Genomic DNA, 19,302 nt, shown 5'->3' with positions numbered 1-19,302 from the left:
TAAGCAAAATCATATGGTATTTGTCTTTCTCTGACTTATTTCACTTATCACAGTACCTTCTAGGTCCATCCGTGTTGTCACAAATGGCAAGATTTGGTTCTTTTTTATAGCTGAGTAATATTGCATTGTATATATGTACCACATCTTCTCTACCCATTTGTCTATCGATGAACACAGGTTGCTGCCATATCTTGGCTGTTGTAAATAATACTGCAGTGAAGATAGGGGTGCATATGTCTTTTTTAATTAGTTTTTGGGTTTCTTTGAATAAAAACCCAGAAGTGGAATTGCTGGGTCATTCTTTGTCTCTTGTTATAGCCTTTGTTTTAAAATCTATTTTGTCTGATACAAATATTGCTACCCCAGCCTTTTTGTTTGTTTATATTTTCATGAAATATCTTTTCCGTCCCTTTACTTTCTGTCCGTGTGTATCTTTCAATCTGAAGTGGGTCTTCTATAGGAAGTACATGTAAGGGTCTTGTTTTCTTATCAATTCAGCCACCCTTCATCTTGTGATTGGAGCATTTAATCTGTTTACACTTAAGGAGCATTTAATCTATTTACATTTAAAGTAATTGTTGATGGGTATATGGTTACTGCCATTTTATTAATCGTATGTATTTTTCTTCTTAAAAATGTCCCTTTAACATTTCTTGTGATATTGGTTTGATGGTGATGAACTCCCTTAGCCTTTTCTTGTCTGGGATAATGCAACCATTTATCATTGTCAGTGGTGATAACTTTGCCTAACAAAGTGCAGAATTACTTGTTTCTTACTCTCTTCTTTTAGTGACCAAGAATATAACTGAGAAAAGATCAGCCAAATTATCAGAAATGTCTCCAGTGCCTATGAGGTCAGCTGGCCAAACAGCGAAAGCCCATTTGCATCAGCCTCACAGAGTAAGCCAAGTGCTTCACGTGCCAGCTGTTAATTTGCACCCCGTCAGAAAGAAGGGACAAGCAAAAGACCCCGCCACACTGAGTGAGTACTTTCAGTTAATGTCACATTCATTGCATTGAAATTGCCAGGGCAGTTACAATGAAAAATAATTACAAATGTAAATGCTTAGGAGATCAGCTACTGTAGTTTGTATGATATAATCATCACTCATGAATCAGAAATGTTTCATTTTGCCTATAGATATTTGATGGCAGCATACATATTTTAAATACTGACATTGGAATTCCTGTATCAACTGAAAACTAGCAGCACTACACTTGAGTTCCGATGGCATATTGCAGTCAAAGGTGCATTGCATGCAACCTGTGAGAAAGAATTTATTTATTCTAAAAGGGACTGTATGTTGGTTTTTCATTAATCACCACTTCTGAAAACCTAGTTGGGAGACAAGAAGAAAGGGCAGGCAGAGTATATAAAGTACATATCGCAAAATTACTTTTATTTGTTGTTTTAACTGTCACTATTTTAGCTTTCAGATGGGAATCCAGATTACATTTGGTTCATAGCATTATTACTTAGTCCATGAGTTGTGTATAGGACATATTCAACAGAACTTTGTGAAATGTGAACTTAATTTGATTTTGTTTTGAGATCCAAAGTTGAAAAGAAATGCCCACTCCTTTGCCAGATTTTCAGTGTGGTGATAAGACAACTCACACAAACAGGGAATTTCAGTGTAGTGAGTTTGCTGTTATGCCAGGGGTATGTACAGAACATGGAAAGCAGCGAAGCGGGGAGGCTTTTAGAGCAGGCACAAGTGAGGTAAGGAGGGCTTCAGAGGCGGCTTTTGGGAGGTAACACCTAAGCAGAGTCTTACAGGTTGATCGGGAAAGAGGTGATTAGGCAAGGATTACAGAGAAGTTACTTCAAGCAGAGGAAAAACTTGATACTACAAGGAGCTACAGGCCGTTTGCTGCCTCTGAATACAGAGCTGCAGGAAGAGTGTCGAGACAATGATAATTAAAGCTAACACTTACAGAGCATTTACTGAATGTCAGACGGTTCTACGTGCTTTGCTAATTTTACATGTTATATTCATTTAATCTTCATAAGAACTCTGTGTGATAGGAACTCCTCTCACTCTACAGAGGAAGCACAGAGGGTCTCAGTAACTTGCACATTATCAGTAAGTGATGCAGCTGGGAGTTGAACCCAAGCTAACTGGCTTTTCACCACTGTACTAAACAGCCACCCAGCATGAAGCGAAGTGAAGTCACAGGCATGCTGAAATTATAAGATAGCATGTTAAAGGAAAGTTGCATTGGGAGCTATCGAGGAGATTTAAGCAAGGGAAGATTATGGTCAGTTTATGTTGGAGAAGGACAGTAGTAGGGAGGGCACTGAGTCTGGAGAAAGATCCTGAATGGAAGGCTGACGGAACAATTAACTGAAGTTGCTCAGAGCCTGAACTAGTTTGGTGGCTGTGAAAATGAAAAGAGAATTGGATGTAAAGTTGGTGAAGCTGATAAATTTGCTGGTAGGAATGAGAAATGGGATAAGTCTAGCTCTGGTTTCTTACTTGAATGTCATCACCCGAGATGCAGTATTCCTTGTACCAGGTAGCCCTTCCCTCTTGCTGTAATATGGCTGTTATATCTATGCTAAATATATTTTGTTAAAATAACTCTTAATTAAAAGTAGTGTGAGTATGCTGTGACTTAAATTTCTTTCAGTATTAAACGGCTGCTGATTACTATACAGAATCCTTGTCAAGGTAGGGCTTACTTTACTGGTTGCGAACAGTGTCACGAGCTCTTTGACATTTCTTAGAGAAGATGTATATAAAAATGTCAGGATTGCTAAGTTTGATCTACGCTAAACAGAACCAGCCGTTGGGCAAGAGTAATAACGATAGAGCTTTGCAGGAATGTTTCCAGTGGACTCCATACTATTTTTCTCTGAATTCATGATTCTTTCTGTTGTCTACTTCTCTCCTGTAGTGTGAATTTAGTGCTCTTGAAAAGGGCTGAACTGGCAGCCCTGCAGCCTCTTCTGTGTACCCACAGCACAGATGCACCGCAGGTAGTGGCAGTGCCAGCGTCCCTACACTGCCCCTGCCACATGCCTCGCCCTGACTTGGAGAGGCCACCTAGAGGGGAGGGAAGAGTTTGAATCCACACCTTCTCTATTAAGACTTCCTACAAGTGTGTCAGTTGTGGGGGGCGCGACACTCCTCAGACTGTTCAGTCGGTTTCCCTTATGCCACAACACAAACAAACAGAAAAGAACTGTTATAATCTGGTCTGTGCTGACTGGCTGGATTTGAACAGATAACCTAGAGGTGAGAATTTCTGTATGCCATCACCCAGTCATTTAGTCCCCGTTTGTCATCTACACATTTCAATTGACTACACTAGCCATTGTGCATCATGGCTTCAGTACATAGTAATTTAGGCAACTACAGACATTTTAATTGTGAAGTGATGCTTATTTCTTTGGTTTTATTTTTAGGTACAAGTTTACCTCAGAAAGTTTTAGGAACAAGTGAAGAAATAAGTGGTAAGAAACATGCAGAAGACACTATTTCTGTGGCATCATCGTTACATTCTAGTCCTCCTGCATCTCCTCAAGGTTCCCCTCGCAAAGGTAAGACAGAGCAGTTTAAGCCGGTTCTTGTTTTACCAAACAACTTTGTGACACATATTTTGCATTTCAATCTATAGTAATAATAGAAAGTGTGAAGAAAAGCCTAACTCCTAATACTTTTTGAACTGTCATGTTTTGGATTGAATTATCCAGATGCCTTCCGGGTATCCTGCATCATGTAGCTAGGACTCCTGTATTGAAAGTGTGGTCCTTCTTTACAGGACAAGCAGAGATAAGAATGAAGGCAGAAGTCTCAGTTGTTTGGTTCTGTGCAAATTCTTCATGCTACTCAAATTTCCAGTTGTTGAAACATTTCTGTAGACTATTTAAAAATAAGAATTTCTACCAGAAATTGTTTTTAACCAACGACAAGATTTAAGAAAAGAAACAAATACTTAGATTGATGCATTCCTTTGTTTAGTAATGGAGTGTTACCTTTTTATTAATCAGGATTTAAAATAACCTATACCCTTATGATTTTCACATTTATACTTATATAGACCCTCTTGAGGTAAAAAATCTGAAATCACTCTTGTTCGTTTACATTTACATGCTTTTGTAATTTAGCCTGAAGCTTTTCTTTTCACGTGGATGGCACGTGGTCAGAGGGAAGACAAGCTTATGAATTCCAGCAGGAAGGGAGCTGTCCTCAGCCCCCGTGTCCTAACTGTCCTCTCACTTTGGAGGGCGCTTGCTTCTTTTGCCACCAATGTGGCAGCAGTGATGTCAGACCTGATTTGGATCCTGACTCTGTCCCATCGTATAGCTGTGTTACTACAAGCAACTGATTTACAAGGTCAGGTTTCCTGTCTGTAAAAGGGGGGGGGGGGGGCAGAGGACATCCATTTATGGGGCCTTATGAATTAAATCATATACATATATATGATTTCATAAAGCCTGATGCATGGTAAGTGTTTAGTAAATTACTGACCTGATCCCCGCCCCCCGCCCCCCCCCCCCACATAGCTGAGATGGGGTAGAATTTTCATTCAGATGTTAGTAAGAAAGCTTTGTAAAAATCAAATGGATGGTATATACAGCAGGTGTGTTTGTAAAGCACAAGTTTCTGATCCCGTTGTACATGCTCATCATACGTGACTTGGTGAGGCACACAGATCCCTTCCATCCTTACTGCCTCATGGTCCTGTCCAGGGTATTCCTTGTCACGTTCTGGGGTGCGGCGTGGGGACTGGGAACAGTGCCCAGTCACACAGAGTGTCCTGGGGAACTGCACCTATATGCTCATGACTTGCTTCAGAAAACCAATGTGCCTCCCGCCCCTTTGCAGACAGTTCAGAGGCCCCATTACAGACAAGGAAACCAGTTGATTCAGTTTTGGTGTTTTATGCTTGAGTGACTTGTAGGAAGAGGTATTAGGAACAGGAATTTCCCTGTTGCTCTTATTCCCAACAGAAAATCCATTCTCAGCCCTGGAACAGAGAAGCCTTTTCTCCCGCGTGTCTGTGGTGTGTAGCCGACAACTGACCATGATGCTTATAGATTTGTGAGCCTGTCGTAGTCATATTGAGAAGTCTTAGAAATCTCTAGAAATTCTTTTCTTCAAAACTATTTCCAGTTGTTCTTACATATGTTCTTTCAAAACCCCAACCGAATATTATATTTGTTTATTTCCACAAACAATATTTATGGAATATTAATTCCATAATTAATTAATATGCTCATTCCATAAACAGATTTTTGCCAGTAGTCTGATTGAACAAAAATGTCACTAAACTAAGAGTGCATTGTTAGGATCTTTTCCTAGTTCTTGCTAAACTTTGGAGTTAGTTCTTTGTTTTCTAACAATTAAGAATAAAGCCTATTTTCATGTTTTTCACAAGAATTTAAACAAGTAAGAACTTTTTTCTTTTTTTATATTTCATTTAAGTATAGGTGGTATACAAAGTGTATTAGTTTTAGGTGTATGATACAGTGATCTGACGTTTATATACCTTAGAATGTGATCACCTAAGTCTAGTAGCCATCCGTCACCGTGCAAACTTAATCACAATATTATTGACTATGTTCCCCTTCACCTTTTCACCCATCCCCACACCCTAAACAAGTAAAAACTTTTAAGAAGTGAAAAGTCATGAGGCCTTAATCTTTATCTCCCCTGTGTGTAATGGAGGCAACCTCTCCACCTTGGAGATACAAGGGGATCAGAAATTGTGCTTTATAAATACATTTATTGTATATACTATTTATATGTCCTATCTGATTTTTACTAAGCTTTTTCTAAGTAGAACCTGCCTGAAAATTCTGCAGGTAGTTACTTTTGAGAACTACTCTTTTCGTATTTTTGCTTATGATTTTAGCAGCTTGGCTTCCTTTTATAGCAGTTTTTTATTACCAGCTTGTTCTGATTGAGGTAATCTTTCTCCTGTGTTCTGTCTCGCAATGACTACTGTGTTTATGCTGCATCGTAGACTCTCCATGCATTCAAGTATATGTTGCTAGATTTCAGTTTTTCAGATATTGTTAAGCTATTAGAGTTTTTTCATAGTGAAATGTTATATAAACTAGGCTGATGTGATTAATTGGACAGAAGTAATTGAGCATGACAGGGTTTTTGCATCTCTCCCTCCAGTTGGCAGTATCATATCTGATCACAGCAGCCTGCTGCACCTCTCAGGGTCTACCTCAGCCCCTCCCCGTGAGCCCAGCACCAACATCAGTGGCCACAGCTGCCCCAGCATAGGTGGGGTTTACTTGCAAAAGAAAATCCTTCAAATTACCAGGATCACAGCCAACAGACCAGACAGAACCGAGAAGGCCACTGAGGAGAATAGAGACAGGACAAGTTCTGAGAACACAGCCAGAAAAAGAATGACATCCCCGTTTAGAAGATTTAGGGAAAGAACTCTTTCAAGGGAAAGACTAGTCAACAGCAAAAAAGAGGACGCAGATCACAATCAAGCCACAGAAAGCTGTGAGAAAGTGAAGGGTGTTGGAAGCAACATCAAAGATGAGAAAGGGAGTGACATCTTCAATTCAAATAGCCGAGGCAACAGTAACACTTTAAACTGCTTCTATACGCGATTCAAGTCTAAAAGGAGGAAGACACTCTGATGAAGTTCCTTACTTAACTTTAGTGTTAATTTGTTTTTATTTATTAATGTAAATGTAGCTTAAGTTACTTGTCAAAGCTGAGGCAGACAACTTAGTAAAATGCTGTTTATAAGTATTTTATGATTAGTGTTACGTGTCCTCCAGCAACAAAGTCCTACTGATTTAAAGTGCCTTGTTTTTACATCTGTTATTTTATTAATTAATGTTAGTAAACATTGTATTCTTGTTTTGTAGTTGGCTTTATTTCCTACTGCTAGCAGCTGGGTCTGTGAATGAAATAAGTGGAGGAGGCTTTTTAGGAACCAGTATTTACGTTCACATTAAAACCCCCAATAACGATCTGATCAGAACCTTTGCCTCAAAGAATTTTATCGCTACCTTATTACTGCACCTGCTTTACAAGCTGAAGGAAAAAGGAGGCAAGAAACTACATCGTGTCCACTTTTTTAATCATCCGCTTTTCATATATCTCTGATCAGAAGAGGAGGTAGTCTAATATAGCAGGTTCAGAATCGTCTGGGAAACTTGTTAAAAAATATGACTACTGTGTCCCACCACAGACCTTGAAAATTTGAATTATCAGAAATGGGCCCAAGAATGTGTATTTTAATCAGCTTTCCAGCTGAGTGTTAGAATTGGTTGTATTTACAAAATATTGATCTAACAGACATAAGGATAAAATTATTTTTAAAATAGTAAAGCAAGTCTGTCCTCTAGGATAAAAACACAATGGTATTTTTTCTTTTGAGAATTTTCAGATTTAATTCATTTTTAATTCATTTGCCACATCCATTTTCTTGGTTCTCTTGAAATTGACCAATTAATTCCAGAAGGGCACTGAGAAATAGTAGTGACCCCGAGATCAGCGTACTGGGTTAGGAGTCAAGAGACGGGTTTGTCTCACGCCTGGTCCCTTAGCCACATAGAAATCACACATTTTCTGGGTCTTGATTTGTCTCCCTGAAATAGTTCAACTACTTAATAAGGTTATTGTCCAACAAATTTTTTTCTTTAATGACTTGAGTTATATGTGAGTATAGGTCCTATATAGTTCTTGAAGTTTCTAGGGACTGAACCAAAGGGCATGTACCCATGTGCCTATTGAACCACATTCTCCCAGTGAACAAGAAGATAATTCCTTCTATGTGGTCTCCTCCTTGCTGGGATTACTATGGCATTTTCTTTTATTTCTAGGCAAAAGAAGTTTGGTTACTTTCCTAACAATTACCAGTATCAGCTCATGTGCATTTAACTATTACGCTGCAGATTTGTTTTTGGATCCTTCCACATCACTCCACCTCCACCCCTTTATTCCAAAGATGCAAAAGAAAATCTCTCTGTAGCTACATCTCCTGTGCAGTAAGTCATAGAACAATTTAAAACAGCTAGCTGCTGGGTTGTTTTATGACACATTCTTATGTCAGTTCAGCTGTTTAATATTCTGCAAAGTTGGTGAAGAAAAACACTAGGTATAAGAGTAAATTCAAATTTAAAACTATTTATTTAAAAACACTAAAACAATGGCTTTGAACTGGGGGCAAAACTTCTTAGGTGACATAAGCAGAATATCTGGGGTAAGTATATGTAGTTTGAAAAAGCAGAAGTATAATTCTTTCCCTTGAGTCCAACTCCCCTCTCCCACCCCTACCTCTAGGTGGTATTTTGGACAATCAGGTCAGGCCATGAAATACTTAATGTTAATCAAAGTAGGAGACATAGGGATAAAAAGAAGTTGAGAAATTCAAGATGTCTACTTTTTAATGTTTTGTAATATTCCTAATGCCTTCTTGTTTTATTAAATGGTTGTAGCTGTGTGAGAACCTGGGGCAGATAGACCTCAGATAGACCTTTGGGCTAGTTTTCTCAGTAATACTGGACTCTGACTTTTCTGGCTCTTGAATTTGGAGTTGAATTGGTATGGGTAGGTAAGCGAACGAGGGAATGTCCTCTCCCTGATCGCGGACCCCCGCCTGAGTCCTTGGGTTGTGTGTTGATCACTTGTCTTCTCTCACTCAGGTTACACACTTATACCATCAGCTAAATCTGACAACTTATCTGACTCCAGCCACAGTGAGATTTCTTCACGGTCCAGCATTGTGAGCAATTGTTCTGTGGACTCCATGTCTGCAGCTCTGCAGGACGACCGGTGTTCCTCCCAGGTTGTCACGGTCCCTGAACCCACCGGGGTACTGGAAAAGACAGAGCACTCCTCAGGGGCAGGAGACCAGAGTCAACTTGGCCCGGGGTAAACACCCTTACCTGTGTGCATACCACAAACCCCAGCTGAGTGGCTACTGCAAGCATTGCTTCCCTACTTAACCCTACACCCTGTGGGGTAGTTGCAAGGGGATCTTTAAACAAACATGAAGGCCAAGCATATATTCTCTGCACTGAATATGCAAACACGTACTATTTTGAAAGATGTATGGGTGCTCATTTTTTAAGTTACTGAACTGATGAAACTGTCTATCACATGTCGTTTCGATGAGTAAGAACTCAAAGGGAAGTTGTTACTGATATGGGGGAGGTGGTTCTTGCGTTCTGGCTGTTAGGTGAGAGATTGTTCAGAAAGATTGTGTAATGAGAAGTAGCTCCAGTGCTGTACCCGTGTAGACAGGTGGGAGGGGAGGGCCACTCTTTGATCCAGTCTCTGAAAATACGATTTGGGGAGTAAAAATTACCAGCTAGCAAAATCAGTTTTTTAAAAAAATGTTAACTAAATTTCTTTGTAGAGTCGAGCAAAATGGAAATCTTTGAGAAAGCATTGAGAAAGTTGATTCCAAACTGATAAATATTGGCAAATCTGGTATACTTTTATATGAAAAGTTTAAGCTACAGTAAAGTATTACCATATTTGTAAAATCTTCTAAACTAGGATTCTCTAGACCAGGGGGCAGCAAACTTTTTCTATGAAACTTAGATAGTAAATATTTTAGGCCTTGCAGACCTTGAGGTCTCAGTTGCAACTGCTCAACCTTGTTGTTTTGCCACAACAGCCTTAGGGAGTATATAAACAAATGGGCAAGTTGTGTCCCAATAAAACTTTATTTACAAAACTGGCAGGGAGCTGGATTTGGCCATGGGCTCTAGTTTGCTGATCCCTGCTTTATACTGTAATTCAAGGGTTCGCAAACTTCTTTTTTAGGGGGCCGGGGGGCTGAAGGACTGGATAGTAAATTTTAGGCTTTTCAGGCTGCATATGATCTGTCTCAAATTCTTGGGAGTATTTTGTTTTGTTTAAACCCTTTAAAATGTGAAAACCATGCTTTGCTCCAGACCATACAAAATGAGGCTGTTGGTTAGAATTGGCCCTTGAGCCTTAGTCTGGGGACCCCTGCTATAAATGATAGAATTCATTTACTAGTAGGCAATTGGGAAAGTTGCTATTTACTTGGCATTGTACTAGGTACACTGAAAACTAGGCTAAGCTCAGAGGTATGCTCCTGTAGTTGAGAATTCTTAATTCTGCATGAATGGAGAGAATCTAGCATTATGTTTTACCAAGAATGAATATGTATACTTAATTTTATTCATTTCAAGCCTCATCTTTCATTCTCGTTTAAAATCAATTCGGGAAAAATTCTGAAGAAACCTTGCTAAGTATTTGAGTTTCTTCAGTGTATGTTTTTAGCTAAGTATTAACATTAATGCCAATAGAAGTTTAGTCGTCATTGCTTATAGGGTCATTTTTTTTCCGACAAGGTTATTTTGGCACGAACACTGTGATGCATGTTCTGTAGTCTCTTGCAGTACTTGCAGTGGACAGAAGAAAGTTTTTCCAATGAACCAGTAAATTACTTTTAATTGTGTATCTTCAATTTTAGGTGGACATTCTCAAAGCCATCTCTAATCAAGAGTTTAGCTGTCGCATCATCTGTGAGCAATGAGGAGATTTCTCATGAGCACGTCATTATAGAAGCAGCTGATAGTGGTCGTGGAAGTTGGACTTCCTGTTCAAGCAGCTCCCATGACAACTTCCAAAGCCTTCCAAACCCAAAAGCCTGGGATTTTTTGAACTCGTACCGACATACCCATTTGGACAGCCCCATTGCTGAAGTCGAGCCCCCTGACTGTGAGCCCTACTCCTGCCCTAAAGGCTGCTCTAGAACTTGTGGTCCATGCAAAGGCAGCCTGGAGACTGATCCAATGAGACAGAGTTGGGCCTCCTCCAGTTCTCTGTCAGACTCGTACGAACCAAACTACGGGACAGTTAAGCGGAGAGTGTTGGAGAGCGGCCTAGCTGAGTCATCTGAAGGCTCGGACGCCAAGGATGGGACTGACCCAGTTTACAAAACTGTTACTTCCAGTACAGAGAAGGGCTTGATTGGTAAGTTCTGGGGTCTTTGTTGTGTCTGTGGCGTTTAGAGGTTAAGTGGTAAAAAGTAGCATTGGGACATCGTAGTCTAGAATTTTATTCTTGAAAAAAATCCCTTCTCTCCAACCTCTCTTTCTTCCCTCTGCAAACAACCTATTTTCAAAAATTTCATGATTTCTCAAGGGCTTTGGGACAAGTATTTAAGCCCATTAAAATGAAAATACTGGTGTGAAGATACTAAGGGGACAGTTTGTTCGTTTTTCGTTTTGTTTTTGAGATCTTTTTGTTTTCATGGGGGCATGTTGCAGTAGTGATAAAGGGACTATTCTCTTTGTCACCTCATAAATTGTTTGGACCACAATTTCTGTGCACACATGGTAGAAACTTTGATGTTACTTTTAGGTAGTAAAGTAAGAAGAAATGGGATAAGGAAGGGCAAAGTATTTTTCCATATAGTCTCCTGGAGCACATTCTGGGTGTGGATTCCACTCTAACCACACTCAGCTTTCTTGGTTATTCTTTTAGTATTTAAACCATCAAAAACATTTTTCATTTCTTCCTTGAATTATATAAATACTTGGATATCATAGCCCTTGCTTTTCTATTTATGTGGAATGACTACTTTATATCAGTATTATCCTAATCAACTTTATAGCATATTCAACAGATGTGCTGATTTTTATAGCACGTCTATGGCACATTTGTTTTTTACTTGTCAGATTGCATTATGGAGTGGGTTTTTGGCTCATTCGGTTTTTCCAAGGATTTTTTATTAAAGATAACCACTGTATGGACTTATGAGCATGTGTGTGCAAGGATATAACTTTTTCTTGTTCATTTGGGAAAGTCGATTTTTAAAAAATCTTTTATTTCTTTCATTTCTAGATGACTGGGCAAATCGCTTACATTCTTCATTCTTGTCTTACTTTTCTTGACAACCTGTCCATCCTCTCCTCATCCCATCTCCACAGATGGGATTGGAAATCCTTTCTGACCTTGATGCTATATGCAAATTTTTCTGGTACAGTTCTAGAAATTTCAGTATGGACAAGCTTGATTCCCTAAAAGGAGGATTAATAGAATTACTTAATGGTCCTTTTTAATTTATTCTCCTTGTATATAGGTAGTGTTTGTGTTTAAAAGTCACATGAGCAAGATATTCAGGCCATTATTCCGTAGGTCCTGTAAGTTGGTCTTAATCTCCTGGAACTTCCCTCTTTATCTAACCTATTTCTGTTGCTTTTTGAAGCTTTGCCTTAGTCCCAGGGTTTACAACCTCAGGGAAAACAATTTAAGTCTCCATTATTTTTAATGTCCACTGAAAATCAGAGAAACTTAACATGGATTTCCTAAAATCATGTTGTTTTCCTCTTCACTTAGTCACTGAGCAGAGGTTCTTAAAGGAGTTTTAAGAACTAAGGTTCTTAAAGGAGTTAGCTCCTCTCTACCAGGAAAGTTATGAACTGACAACTTAGTCCACCGAGGAGTGTCATACAGCAGTGGGTCATGTCTCAGGGAGAGGTCCTGTCAGGGAGAGGCCTTAAATGAGGCCTAGAAATCGTGTCCATGAAAATCCAGTCAATAGAGGATAGATCTTAAGTGTTTCCGCCTCAGTCGTCTGGGGCAGGTCTTCCTTGGGAGTTTCCCAGACGCTTGTGTGACGTGAGGGCTGAACTGCAGAATGAAACTTTTCATCAGTGTCATCTCCTTCAACTCTGTCCCATTCTGTTTAATGTTTATAAAACCTAGCGTAATTTATATATTTTAAAAACAAGCTTAAATATTAAGTTTATTAAGATTTTTTAATGTTATAAATCTGCTGTCATTATATTAGAATATATTCATTTTGTCTGTTTTTACGTTCTGTTTTGTCATTATAATAAGTTTCAGTATGTTTTCTTTTTCATTTCTTATATTTACCATTAACATTTGCACTGCTTATTTTTCATGCCAGTGTACTGTGTCACCTCACCCAAGAAGGAGGATAGGTATAGGGAACCACCGCCCACTCCTCCAGGATACATGGGGATTTCTTTAGCAGACCTAAAGGAAGGACCCCACCTCCACCTAAAACCTCCAGATTACAGTGTGGCGGTGCAGAGGTCAAAGCTCATGCCTCATGGCCTCTCTAGACCGCCGCCAGCTTCTCTCGGGAACAGCCCCGTGGCCTGTGTTCCATCGAAGACTGTAACTCAGCCTCAGAGGCACCATTTGCAGCCGTCCCATCCCAAACTATCAGACGTGACAGATGCAGATAGCGAAGCAGATGGTATGTTGACAAACTACTTTAATGGCTCTGAAATGAATTGCTGAACATGTTAAGTGGTCTTTACACTGGTATTTTACCTAATCAGTAATGTTTTCTTTAAATGCCTCCGAAATCTCTGTTTTAAAAAAATCCCTCAGTATTTCTCAGTATTATCTCAGAGAGAGCAGAGTGCTTGTTTCTGTGTGCAGTCCCCTTCTCCACCCCACATGGGCTGTTCTCGTGCTTGGTTGATAGCAGCTCAGTCTGACAGGATAATTTTGAGAGGAGGCATGTGACATTAGTGGGGTCATGTCTTCCATTAATGCGTGGAAACTTGAAACTGCAGGTATCAAAATGCAAAATCATCTGAAATCGTGCTGTTAATATAGTTCCTCTTCCTAGCAAAACCCTTCACTGACTTCGCAGCTGTGGTTTGCTTTATTAAAAATAAATGGAATGTTATTCTTTTATGAAATTCCAATTTACGGTCAGCTTTCAGTGTGATCAGAACTCATAAATGTCATAACAAGAAAACCTGGACCTGCATGGGATATTTGAGGGTATCTGTTGAAACTGACTAATTTTGTAAACAGATGACTAGATTGTTAGTTGATCTTCATTAATATGTTGATCTGCCACGTAAGTGTGTTTTTATTATTTTCAGAAAATGAGCAGGTTTCAGCAGTCTAGCCTGAGGAGGACCACCTCTGACGTCTGTGGGAAGTCACACAGGATGGAGTGGGCAGGACCCCTCGTGACTGTGGGTCATTGCCAGCCACGAGCCTGCCGCTGCTGCTGCCCCTGCCCGAGGTCTGGCTCCCGGTACTCAGCGCTGCGGTAGCCCTGCTCTGCTTCCTCTCACTCATCCCCGCAGAGGCCTAGCTTCCTCCGCTGTGAATGTTGTGCCTGGAGACCAGTCTTCACTTTGCACACCGCACCTGCCTTGGGACCACGGTTACTAGAACAAATCCAAACTCAGAGTCCTCCCGTGTATATCACTATAGATTTTCCTTTAGCAAGTTATTTTTAAGACAGTAGTGACAGTAATCTTTCCAAGCCGTTGCTTGGGCTAACGGACAATTCAAAATGCCTGCAGTACCAAGGATATCCTTCTGTATTTGAGAAGTAACTTATTGGAAGTTGTGTGGTTTTGTTTGTATTTGGGAGCTCTTGTGTAGCCGGTGGTTATGTTTGAGGCCGTAAAACTCTAGTCACACCAAACAGAAGTCATCTCTGCTGGATGACACCCTTCATCTCTGCAGAAACATAACCCCCTGGAGCACCTGTGCAGTGCAGGCCTCGGTAGGAGTGGATCGGAAGCCCTCTGCAGTCGAGGTGTTGGGAGGGAAATGCTTCCATCTGCTGGTTCCGACTTGGAAGGCCAGTGAAGCTGTCACAGGGTTTCTCAGTCCTTTGGGAAAGGGAGGGGGCCGTGGTGGGGTAGGGTGGGTAGCAACCCTAATTTCCAAAGAATGAAATTTTTATGTTAAGTAACACGTGCGCCAGTTCTTTCTGAAGTGAAGGTCATACTACATCTAACTGTAACTATAAAAGTATAAATCTAGTAGAGAATTGGTTCTAGAGAGTAGAAACTCAAAATGGAGATTTTTCTCAATTCAAATATGGAGTTGTTTTTTTAAAGGAAGTGTAATCTTTGGTGGTGTAATCATGAAGATGAATTTAGCTTTATGCAGTGTTCTGCTACCTCCCCTCCCCATCTCACAAGCATCAAACTGGTCTTGATAAACCCTGCAGCTACCAGCTGCCTGCAGTAAAGCTCATGAGCTCACCAAGGTATGTAATTGGTCAAAAATCTTGTGGGGGAAAAAGAGCAAGAATTATGAAAGTGATTATCTCTTGGTTCTCAGTTTAGTCCTTGAGAGGAAGGAGATATATTTTGTAACAGCCTGTTGGGCATGGAACTTTTAGGTATTTAATTAGTCTCAGTGACTGTTGAGTGGACAAGCTAGACTTTCCACATTTTTACAAATTAAATACAATGTTTTCTATATCTTAAGTTTCAATTTTTTAATTTGTTTTTAGTGTAAAGGCAAGTGAGAGCTTAATAGACTTCTGTGATTACCAAAAAAAAAGCCGAAGCCATTAACATGCACTGCCCAGGTCCGCGTGGAGCCCAGATGGGTTTACTTCTGAGTCTTTGGCCGTATGTAAATGTATAGCATTTAGTTGGTTCATGACGTACTTTTCAAGAATTGTCCTTTTTTCCCAGCTATGTTGTCCCTGTCTCTGTCTTCCTGCCTATCCCCTTCATTTTAAAATCATAAATGTGTTCCAAGAGGTAAATGGCAGTAATCCATGTTTTCCATCAATGTGATTGCCTCTTCATTTGAGGAAAAATAGCATATCTGAAAAATTCCCCTGGGCAAAAAAAAAACGTTAACCTGGAACTTAAGCCTTAGAAATGAGCCCCCTGTGTGTTAGAATGAGACTAGTTGGCTCCACAGCTTCCTTGGTCCATTGAAATGGAAAGTAGCTCGGATCAAAAATCCTGGTTTGAAAGTCACACTGTAGTGATTTGACCTATAAACAACGATCCTCTGATCAGAAATTTTTCCTTTACTGATTTACACAATATTGTTCTCGTGTCCAAAGCCAAACAAAGTGAAAGAGATTTTTGCTATAACCCATCTATTTATCAAGTTTGGGGTTTTATTTTCACCATTTTATTATCCATTACCCCAGAAAAATGCTGTTTGCACAGTGTCTATTTATTTAGTAGGTCTTTCAAACCAAATGGGAGCCTTACCCACCTTTATCCTTAGTGGCATCAGTAATACCTTGCACAGAGAGTTGGAGGCTTGTGGTTTTGAACTTGCCACCTTGTAGCTGCCTTTGTTTCATCTAAGCTTGAACTGTGAGTATTTGGATCAGCTGATCACATTGATCAGGAACTAAAGCCAAGTGCTTTGTAGTTTGATATGTACGTATCCCGTAGAAAATCATGGAGTTTTAATTTTTATATTTTAATTTAGGGTACATTCCTGCATTCTCTGCCACATGACTAGAATAAGAGAAGCCTTAACCTTGATCCAATTCTAAATCCCCATTTGTTTTTGTTTGTATTTTATAAACGTACAACTTTCATGAAGAGACTGGTGCCCTCATCCCACCACAGCTCTCAATCTGCAGGACTATAGAAACAGGAAATGCTCGGTGCAAACTTTTGCCAAATAAGTTTCAACAAAACTCTTCATAATGAAAGATTTGCAGAAATAGTAAATCTGATGTATATGTCCATAAAAGTTTATTGTAATTAATAGATCCTTACCTCCTCCAAGTGATTACTTTTGATACGATCTTTGAGGAGAAAAAGCCTTAAGTGGTTTTTCATGAGGGTGATAAGTCACGTTATGTGTCATCATCTGTATAACCTCCTCGAGAATCTGCAGGCTGGAAATGAGGCAGTAATCATGCGGATTTCCAAAACTTAATTTCCATAAAGTGTTCTCTCCCCCACAGAAACAAAGGGAGAAAGAGTTTCCATGTATGTTTAAAACAATGACTGTTACTCTGATATATTTTAAGTTTCTAAAAAATGTGATACTAAAGTAGATGTAACCTTTTAGAATTACCTTACAGGCTCGAACAAAGGGCCAAGTCTTCAGAAAGTGTCACAGGACATTTTCAAATTTAAACTGGAACCCCAGTTCATCTTTAGCTTTCGTTGTGCTTTTTTAAGGCTTTTTTATTTTTGATACACAGAATTCAGCTGTACTCAATCTTTTAAAATTGAAATGTGAGGTTATCAGCAAAAGACAAAAACAAAGCTGCACAGTTGTAATAATCAAATAGCAATTATACTGCACAATTCAGTGATTGTAAAGTCTCCTGTAACAAGCAATGTTTGTCTCCTATTTTTTGATACCTCTGAAACTTATGTCTTTTAGAAAGACAGTGCCTCTATGCTTTTTGTATTTTTACTGAGTGTAAATATTTGTTATATTTTTGGTTAAGAGAATGTAAAAGTACCATTTATTGTTATCATATCTACTAATACATTGGTGAAATCAATAAAGAATCTACATTAACCTTCTCTGCACTTTATTGCAAATGTATGGCAGCAGATAAAATAATTATACCCTGCCACTCGAGAGGGCCAGTGTGGGACCCATGTTGGTGTGAAGGCCTTACTTTGTAAGTCTCCAGAGAAACTGGAATGGTTCAGTTTATGGTGCACTTTATAGTGTCTGTAAAACACCTAGATACTGTGTTTTTGATCACAAATGCGGTGACAGTGCCTTAAACCCCACGGGGGCTGTTCTGAGTCTCAGACTGTCCTGGGCCGACTCCTATGGTGACTCTGCAACGCTGTCAGTGTCTCAGGCACCTGACACTTACACCTCTGGGCATCACCTGAAGGGAACACAGAAGAGAAGATCATGTGAAGACAGGCTGCAGCCACCAGCGAAGGATGCTCAGCCACCGCGACCTAGAAGAGACAGGGTCCTTCCCTAGAGCCTCCAGAGGAGCCGAAGTGCCGCCTGCCAACACCCAGGTGTTGGACTTCTGGCCTGTTTTATCAAGTCCCCCAGTGGTTGGGAATTTGTTACAGCAGCCCTAGGAAGCGAATACATGTTACTGTATTTGTCTGACGTTGAGGACTCAGAACTGGCAATTAAAGGATGTGGTGGTCCCGGGCACCCCACCTCTCACTACCCTGCAGAAACATTTGCTAAAGGGAGAGAGAGACTGGCCCTCGCAGAGGCCTGCTCCAGCAGGCTCAGCCGTCTGTTGGTTTTCCAGGTACGCACAGGAGGCGCGCCTGGCACCTGCCCAACTTGATGTTTTCCATTTTCCTCATTTCAGCCTGGTGAGTACGTCCTGGTATTTGATTTTCATTTGAATTTCCATAATGACTAATAATATGAAGCATCTTTTCAAACACATATTGGCCATTTGGATGCTCTTTTGTGAAATGTCTTTTTAGGTCTTTTATTTGTTGCTGGAATATTGAAATACAATTGTTTTATAGTCACTTGGTATTTAGCAATCTTGTCAATTTATTCTCAGTTTGTAGATTCTTTTGGATTTTTCTATATACTCTCATCAGCTGCTCATAATGACTTTTTTTATTTCTAGTCATTCTGCATTTCATTTCCTGACTTGCTGCACAGATGAAAATGCCAGGACAGTGCTGAATGGAAGTGGGCAGGGTGGAATTCTTTCTTTGTTCCTGATCTCAGGGGGAATCTTTCAGATTTCACCAGTGAGTGTCATGATTGCTGTAGGATTTTTGTAGGTATTCTTTATGAATTTAAGGACGTTCCTCTTTACTTGTAGTTTGCTCAATGGACTTATGGTGTTGAATTTTGTCAAATGCGTTTCTTGAATCTATTGAGATGATAGAACTATTTTTCTTTTGTCTGTTAGTGTAGTGAATTAATTGATATATTTCCTAATGTTAATCCCCTCCCATCTACTCTGCTCCCCCACTTCACTTTCTACTTTGCTAGAATAAACCCCACTTGGTCGTGATATGTTATTTTTATGTATCTCCAGATTTATTTTGTGATGTTTAGGATTTTTACATCCGTGTTTGAGAGATGTAGTCTATAATTTCCCTTTCTTTAACACCTTTGTTAGGTTTTGGTATTAATGTTAAACTAGATTCGTGGAATGAGCTGGAAATTGTTCCCTCTTTGTCTGCTCTCTGGAAGTTCATGAAAGATTGAGCCCTAGCCACTTCCACCTCCCTGGGCTCCCACCTCTGTCTCTTCAGCTCTGGACCACTGCTGAGCTCTGCCTGGGTTTCCCCTCCCTCCCATCACAGTCTGGAAGTTTCCTCCAGGCAGAAGCGAGAGCAGTGGTAGGGCTCACCTCTTTGTTTCTTGTGCTCTCAAAGATCACTGTCCTTCAACGGGTGATGTCCAGTGTCTGAAGTGGTCTTGTTTTATATATTTTGTGTAGTTTTTTAGTTCAGGCAGGAGGGTAAAGTACCAGTTGCTCCATCTTGACCAGAAAAGGAAGTCCACGTATTAAATTGTAATACAACTCTCTTAGTAAATAACAGAAGCAGACACACGCACTCTCCACCCCTCAACAAAAAAAAAATCAGTAAGTATATAGAAGGTTGGAACAACACAATTAACAAACTTAATC

The 19,302-nt window shown here is 39.9% G+C and overlaps 1 protein-coding gene across 12 annotated transcripts in view; it reads left to right on the top strand.

The window, feature by feature from the left end:
- RAPGEF6 (Rap guanine nucleotide exchange factor 6) overlaps positions 1–17,231 on the top strand; it is a 183,025-nt gene extending 165,794 nt beyond the window's left edge. For 8 of the 12 annotated variants that reach the window (XM_074313473.1, XM_074313474.1, XM_019756032.2 and 5 more), the window contains 6 exons: positions 791–982; positions 3,413–3,547; positions 8,636–8,864; positions 10,444–10,946; positions 12,889–13,203; positions 13,847–17,231. In XM_074313473.1, coding sequence (XP_074169574.1) covers positions 791–982; positions 3,413–3,547; positions 8,636–8,864; positions 10,444–10,946; positions 12,889–13,203; positions 13,847–13,872 — 1,400 coding nt within the window. In that variant the 3' untranslated portion in view covers positions 13,873–17,231. The other 4 variants (XM_019756037.2, XM_019756036.2, XM_074313476.1 and 1 more) reach the window with 3 other exon arrangements.
- The last annotated feature ends 2,071 nt before the right edge of the window (positions 17,232–19,302 follow it).

Source organism: Rhinolophus sinicus, linkage group LG10, assembly GCF_036562045.2.
Source record: "Rhinolophus sinicus isolate RSC01 linkage group LG10, ASM3656204v1, whole genome shotgun sequence".
NCBI lineage: Eukaryota > Metazoa > Chordata > Mammalia > Chiroptera > Rhinolophidae > Rhinolophus > Rhinolophus sinicus.
This window is presented reverse-complemented; position numbering and strand designations above follow the sequence as displayed.